The sequence below is a fragment of the Corylus avellana genome, chromosome ca3, assembly GCF_901000735.1.
Source record: "Corylus avellana chromosome ca3, CavTom2PMs-1.0".
NCBI lineage: Eukaryota > Viridiplantae > Streptophyta > Magnoliopsida > Fagales > Betulaceae > Corylus > Corylus avellana.
Window position 1 is genome coordinate 10,860,468 of NC_081543.1, and position 6,770 is coordinate 10,867,237.

A 6,770-nucleotide genomic window follows, 5' to 3' on the forward strand; every position below is an offset into this window, starting at 1 on the left:
ATTTTCCTTCTGCTCTCATGTCACTCTACTTCTGTCATAATAAACAAATAAACATGACATTTTAAGTGGATTCCATCAAACAACATTCTGCTGCCATAACAACAGGTTAACATTAGATTTACAGATTTAAGGAATAAACTCTTTACAATAGCAAAAGTGTCAAATTTTAAAAGAAGTCGTTGATTAACAAAAGAAAACCTTTTGTGTAGAGTTAACTGGCCATACCTTGGATGCAATATACAAAAACCATTAGGAGGTAACTTTTTGTAATGTCCCAAAACAAGAAAAGGTGCCCAAAATAACAACCTCAGACCAAAAACAGGTTATTCTAAGGTTCTAAAGCATCCAAGTATCTAACTCAAGAGTCTCCATGTTTTTTTGAACTCCATGACATTGAACAAATTCAGCAGCTTTCCTCAGATGACGAATAAAAATCTGATGCCAGCTCGCTAATTTCTTCCATTAAAAAGAGAGGTTTTACTTCTTCTCGTAGCTCGAATTTTGCACACCTGTAAAGTTGTGTTAGAAGGACAATGAGGGCCTGATCCTCTGTAAAATAAACTAAAACAATCAAATTATTCTTTAACAGTTAAGTTTAAGAGCACTGATCCTCTTTGAAGATCAAGGCCCTTCTTAGTAGGTTTGTAGGGCATGAGAACAAGTAGTTGTTATATCCATTGGGAGGTGCAAAGAGCTAACTTAGCTCTGCACAAACCAATAATTACAAAAAAGAAAAATGGACCATTAATACCTACTAAATGATAATCAGCAACTTATTTGTCTGGGATTGTTAACACCTAAAATATGCATGTTAGATGCAACAGCAACAATATCAACATGTGGACAATAGATGAGGCAATCGCATGTCTTCAATCAACCGAGTTACAAATCGATCAAAGGAGTTGCATAAATGCTCATTTGAATCAATTCCTTAAGCCAACCTTTTTCCTCCAAATGAAGCCAGCAGTCCATCAGCTGCTTTGCTAATTCCTATCAACTGATCGAGTACCCAAACCTATCTTTCCCATGTCTCCACAGTAAACCTCCACCAATGCAACAATGTTCCTGAACCCTCTGTCATTAATCAACAGAGGTTTCATTTATTGTCTAGTATTTCAAGGCCCTAGCACAACTATCTCAATTCCCTTGTACTTCAATCTCGACCATATTGGAGATGGTCATTTCCAGCTTAAAGGTAACTTCTACTAAGCATTTTGATTTATAATTCTCAATGGGTATAAATATAAAATCCTCTTCACTGAGGCAAAAAAAAAATTCGTGAGAGCTACTCCACCTTCACACAATCATGATAACTTTACACCCCACAAGTACTTTGTTTACCATTCTAAAGTCAACTTTCCTGTCAATGCTACGAAGTTGAAAAATGCATATTATATAATTATAGATGCAATTTTTAAACCACGAAAAGTATAATGAGACAGAAAAGCAACAGTTGGTTTTATTGCATACAAAGTCAGAAAACAAAATGCACCTTAAAGTTTAATATGTCATGTAATTATGATCTTGATTAGTGCATGCATGGTAACTTCATTCAATAAATCAACCACGAGTCAAAGTAGATATGTTATGCAAAACAGCAAAATTTACCTTGATTTGACATTCAGCACCTCTACATTGTCTCCCATCACAGCATCCTTGATCGAACTGAAGCTTGGAATACAAACAGCAACCTCAAAGTTTGATTCACTTCCACGAACCTTAAAATACTTGTGTTCTTTTCTTGTTGGATCATAATAAAGCAGGCAGTTACGAGCATGGTACATCAGTACTGCTCCATTCTTAAACTTTCTCAATGGATGATATAAACCTTGAGGCCATCGTTGTTCATTCTCAGTATCAATAGAAAACACTTTAGTCCAAGATTTTGGGACACCATACTTCTTCATCACCCATATGCGAATATGGCCAAACTCAGATGCATCACATATGAAGAGATGGCCATTTAAAACACCCATGCTTATGAGATCTTTATCCTCTCCATCATGACTGTTATATTTATATGGGGGAGCTGGCATTAATTGGAATTGCTCATTAAAAACGTCAAAAGAAATAATGGAATCTGCCTTCTGAAATTTAGGACGAAACCAATTAACTGCTCCGTTCAGGTAGGTGGGAAATTTTATTCCATACAGCATGAAGGTAGCGGATTCCACCCTTCTCCACGATCTAGTCCCAAGTGTGTGTATCTCAGCCACCTTATCTTCATACTCTTTCCTGCCACTAATGGGATCACAAATCTGCCGAGTTAAAATTCTTATCACCTTATATTGTTTAGTTCTTGGACTAAAGCTCAGAACAGAATCAATCTTCTCTCTAGGTTTCTCAGCCTTGCTTGCTTCTGGAAGTTTGATAAATTCTCCAGTCATTGGATTGCATACAACAACAGGGTTATTTTGTTTTGGTTCAGACAAGCAAAGCAACCCTTCACACGGGTTCACTAAGCCAAACTTGTGGTCTTTGAGGTCTTTTGAGGCAATGAAACACTCTTTCTGACTCCCCCTTTAGGATTAAGCTTCTCACTGGCATCTTTGCTGTTGAGTACCATCTTGGCATCACGTAATGGAAGCTTGACTTTGGTGTCAAGTTTCATGTTTACACGAAGGTCATGGCCCAAATCGAAATTTTCATGTTCAAGCTCAAGGAGGTGGATGTTTCTTGAAACAAGTTTAGGATCATCGGTTCGAATCATGAGACAAGCACGTGCTTTTCTAGAGTACAACTTAGCAAATTGGGAACTGGAGATATGCCTGCGCCAAGGTTTGCACACGCACCTGCAAATGAGAATTGTCTTCAAGGGAATTTGAAGCAGAATTGTGAGAAAGATGGGTTCTGGGAGATCTTCCCAGCCTCGAATTTCTTCTTTGGCAAGTTCCTCTGCTTCCTTGTCACCATTTTGGGCATCAGAGGCAGTTGACGTTCTTTTTCTTTTCATGGCTATTACATACCAACATATGTCGGAGATAAGTGTTAGAATAATGATTAAATGATTAAATTCATCTCTTTCTATTTGCTTAAACTTTTGGGACAACTAGTGATTTAACCCTAAGTAGGTAGCAAATTACACCAAGAGTTTTTATATTATCCACCCAAATATAGACTAATGCATTAATCAACGACCTTAACTCAGAAACCAACTTTCCGCACCCATTTGTTTCAGTTTCTCAATTGTCTTTATTTTGAGTCTGGAAGGTAAATCAGGCAAGTAGGCCCCATAATTACGAAGTTATTTTCCTTTGCGAACTAAAAATATTTTTAAGTTGACCAATATTTTACGCCAAACCGTTTCCAAAAAATATTTTACGCTAAACAAACAAGGCCAAAAACTTAATCAAATTAACCCTGAGATCAACTCGACAAAAATTCAGCTCACTTACACAGAAATAACTTAACTAGGCCCACTAGTAAATCAATCCCATGAATTAAAAAACTTGATTTGTACTTTGCATGAATTTCCCATTTCTTGAATCATGGAAGTAACAGTAAGAAACTGGAACAGAGCAGCAGAAACCAAAAATCGACTTTAAACAATTCAATATATCACAAACCCCACCTAATCATCACTTTGGTTGTCAAAAAACAAATTATAGAATACCATAACAGAGAAAAGATAAACTCGGAACCCCAGTAACCAAGTTCCAAGTTCTCTTCTTCTATGATACATTTTCTCAGCAACCAGACAGAACATACCAGTACATTTAGAAAACAACGAAAAAGATTGACCTATTTACTACTTTCCCCTCTTTTTTCTGCCGAAAGGGAAATTAATTTCAAGTGCATTTAGAAAAAATTAATGTTAGACATTTTCATTGCCTTCTATTTCAACTTCAAAACAGCCAAATAAATTTGAGAAAAAACGGAACTAAAGAAACTGGGGTTTAGTATTATATTATTATCTTAAACTGCAGCCTTCAGCTGACTTTAACATCGGCCATGGCCCATAATAATGCAAAAGAATTAGATGGGCCAAAAACATTGCTTTAATTAGTACAACCATGCCTGATTGAATATATATAATGGCAAATGGGTTGCGAAAAGATAAACAAGAGAAAATACCTTAGTGAGAAACCTGTCACAGAGAAAGTGAGATGCCGAAAACGATGGTTTGCTTTTGGGGTGCGGGTACCTATGTCCGATTGCAATAGATAAGCGGGAAAGTTGGCGCGGCAAACTAAGGCGCCAACTTGTACTTGCCAGTTGCCCCCCAAAAAAAAGCTTAAAAGAGTAGTTACTAAAATTTAATAGTGATGTATCCTAAGTTTAATAGTAATCGTAAAAGTTATATGGATTTAAAAAAAATGGGTTAAGTATCTTTTGCTTTACACAATTTAACAACTTTATTTTTTGTCATTTTAGTTTCATTTTGTATTATAGATGGTACCTCAATAATGGTTAAAATCGAAAATGGTACTTCCGTTCAAAAATTGACGAAAATTCACACCAACACCCCTAAAATATTGACACGTGTCAATAAACATTAAATTTAATTATTTTTTTTATAAAAAAAAAAGTTGGAAAAGGGGTGGCCAGCAACTCCCATTTTGCCTTAAGGGGTGGCCGGTCACCCACATTTTGCCTTAAGAGGTGGCCGGCCGAACAACCCCAAGGGTCTTTGGGGTGGTTCAGCCACCCCCATTTTGCAAGTTGGGGGTGGCCGAATCCAAACCCAAGGCTGTTGGGGGTGGCTTGGCTACTCCCGTTTGCCCTGGAGCCACCCTTTTTTAGTATTTTATATTTATTTTTAATTTAATTTTTTAATGTTTTTAATCATTTTAGTTTTTAAAATTTTTATTTTTTAATTATGTATATGGACATATGTCAACTTTTTAGGGGTGTTGACGTAAATTTTCGTCAATTTTTGGACGTAATTTAAATGGAGATACCATCTTCGTTTTTAACCATTATTGAGGTACCATCTGCGATACAAAATAAAACTGAGGAGGTAAAAAATAAAGTTGTTAAACCAAAAGGGCCAAAAAAATATTTAACAAAAAAAAAAAAAAGTCATACTTATTGCAATACTTTTATATTTTTGAATCAATACTATTTATTTAGTATTATTTCCAACTAAAATGATGTGACAATAAAAATTGGAATAAATTTTTTTAACAAATGTTAATTCAAAGGTAGACTAACACTTTCAAGTCTTCATCTTAATAATAAGTCATAATTAAGAATATTGTCCACCGCCCCTATGGCATAAAAAAGAGCAAGAGATCCACTACAATATCATAGGCCCTTTATTGTTCATGCTATCAAATTAGACACTTTATTAGGAATTGGTGTTAAAATGATTAGAAGAAAAGTGAAATCCATAATATTATTGAAAAAATAAAATTACAAATTTGAATTAAAAAAAAAAAAAAAAAACTCAAGAATTCGACCAACCCAAGATGAAAAAAGGTAGGCAAACCACCCAGTTGGGATCTACATACAGTCTTCTTTCTCTTTTCTAAGTCTACATGCAATCTTCTTTATTTTCCACGTGTGCTATATCTTTATCTTCTTTTTTAATCAATTATTATCTAATATGCACAATCCTAAATCAACCACAATTATATTAAATATATAATTAATCCGAAATCAGACGTCTAAAAGGACTTCATCTTCCTTTCCCTCTATAAATACTCGCCATCCCCACTACAATAAACCCATTACACAGAGATGGCCAGAGTCACAATATCTGTAAACTAGAGAATCTATCTGGGAGTAGGAGGTACATGGGTAATTTGCGGAGCTTGCTATGAGGGAGTTCGAAAGATAATCGATCCTCAGGCAAGTGAAAGTGTAGCGATTAGCGGTTATTAACTGTTTTTTAGAAATACCGTTATGTTTTAGACAGTTAACAATTTTTTAAAACTGCTTAAAAAACAATTATAAGGTTATAAACAGTTAGGAGTTGCGGGCCATTATAACCGCCCTTTGTACACCACCATTAAAAATAGTTTTTCAAAATATAAAGAAAATTGTCTTGGTGATGGTGGGATTGGGTTGGCTCCATACAAGACTGGTGGGTTCAAACCCAGTCCGACTAAAGCCCATGGCTAAACGGGTCAAATATGAGAGAAAGTTTTAAAGCCGGATCCGAATGTAATCCTATTCGAAAACGGCGCAGAAAACTCTAGAGACTTCCAAATCCAAAATAGTGTAACCGCCTTTCTTACTTCACTTCCCAACGCCTCTCTCTCTCTCTCTCTATATATATAGCAAAGCAAATCCCCCTCCACGACAAATCCTTTTAACTTCCCAGCAATCCCTGCAAATTAATTGTTAGCCATGATCAGCATCTCCGATTACCAAGAAGATCAACAATCTTCCTCCTTCACTTTCAATGCGGTTCTTGATCCATCAAACCCTCTCGGGTTCTTGGAATCTGCTTTCAACTTTGTCTCTCAGAATTCCAATCTGTTCGAGACAGAGTCTGCCGAGAAACAAATCATGTCATTGGCTCATTCAATCAAGGAAAGAATCGAGGCTGAAGAGGCGGCTGAGAAGAAGAAGCGTTTGAAACAACAAGCCAAGAAGAAGGCCGCTTATGAGAAAGAACAAGAGAAGCAGAAGAAACTTGTTCCAAACACAGGAAACGGCATGGATATGAAGAATTATTCGTGGGGTCAGTCTCTTCAAGAGGTCACCATCAACGTTCCAATCCCTCCCGGAACAAAATCCAGCGCCGTTTTGTGCGACATAAAGACGAATTATTTGAAGATTGGGCTTAAGGGTCAGCCACCAATTATCGACGGGGAGCTATA

The 6,770-nt window shown here is 36.3% G+C and overlaps 2 protein-coding genes across 2 annotated transcripts in view; one reads left to right on the forward strand and one right to left on the reverse strand.

Annotated features, from left to right (window-relative positions):
• Window positions 1-183: 183 nt before the first annotated feature.
• LOC132176527 (F-box protein At3g07870-like) lies at window positions 184-4,100 on the reverse strand. Its single transcript, XM_059588763.1, has 3 exons — window positions 4,075-4,100; window positions 1,609-2,955; window positions 184-509 (listed from the first exon to the last, which is right to left on the reverse strand). Exons 2-3 carry the CDS (start codon window positions 2,385-2,387, stop codon window positions 404-406), a joined length of 885 nt encoding a protein of 294 aa, XP_059444746.1. The 5' UTR covers window positions 2,388-2,955; window positions 4,075-4,100; the 3' UTR covers window positions 184-403.
• Window positions 4,101-6,294: 2,194 nt separating this feature from the next.
• Window positions 6,295-6,770, forward strand: part of LOC132174070 (protein BOBBER 1-like) — a 1,134-nt gene continuing 658 nt past the window's right edge. The window contains exon 1 of the mRNA XM_059585779.1: window positions 6,295-6,764. Coding sequence (XP_059441762.1) covers window positions 6,295-6,764 — 470 coding nt within the window. The remainder of the gene's footprint in view (window positions 6,765-6,770) is intronic.

What these genes read in the sequence shown, in the direction of transcription:
- LOC132176527 (XM_059588763.1), bottom strand. Translation starts at nt 2,387, where the DNA reads ATGACTGGAGAATTTATCAAACTTCCAGAAGCAAGCAAGGCTGAGAAA. An exon ending in GTGCTGAATGTCAAATCAAG is followed by an intron (nt 510 to 1,608) that starts GTAAATTTTGCT and finishes ACAACTTTACAG; the next exon opens with GTGTGCAAAATTCGAGCTAC.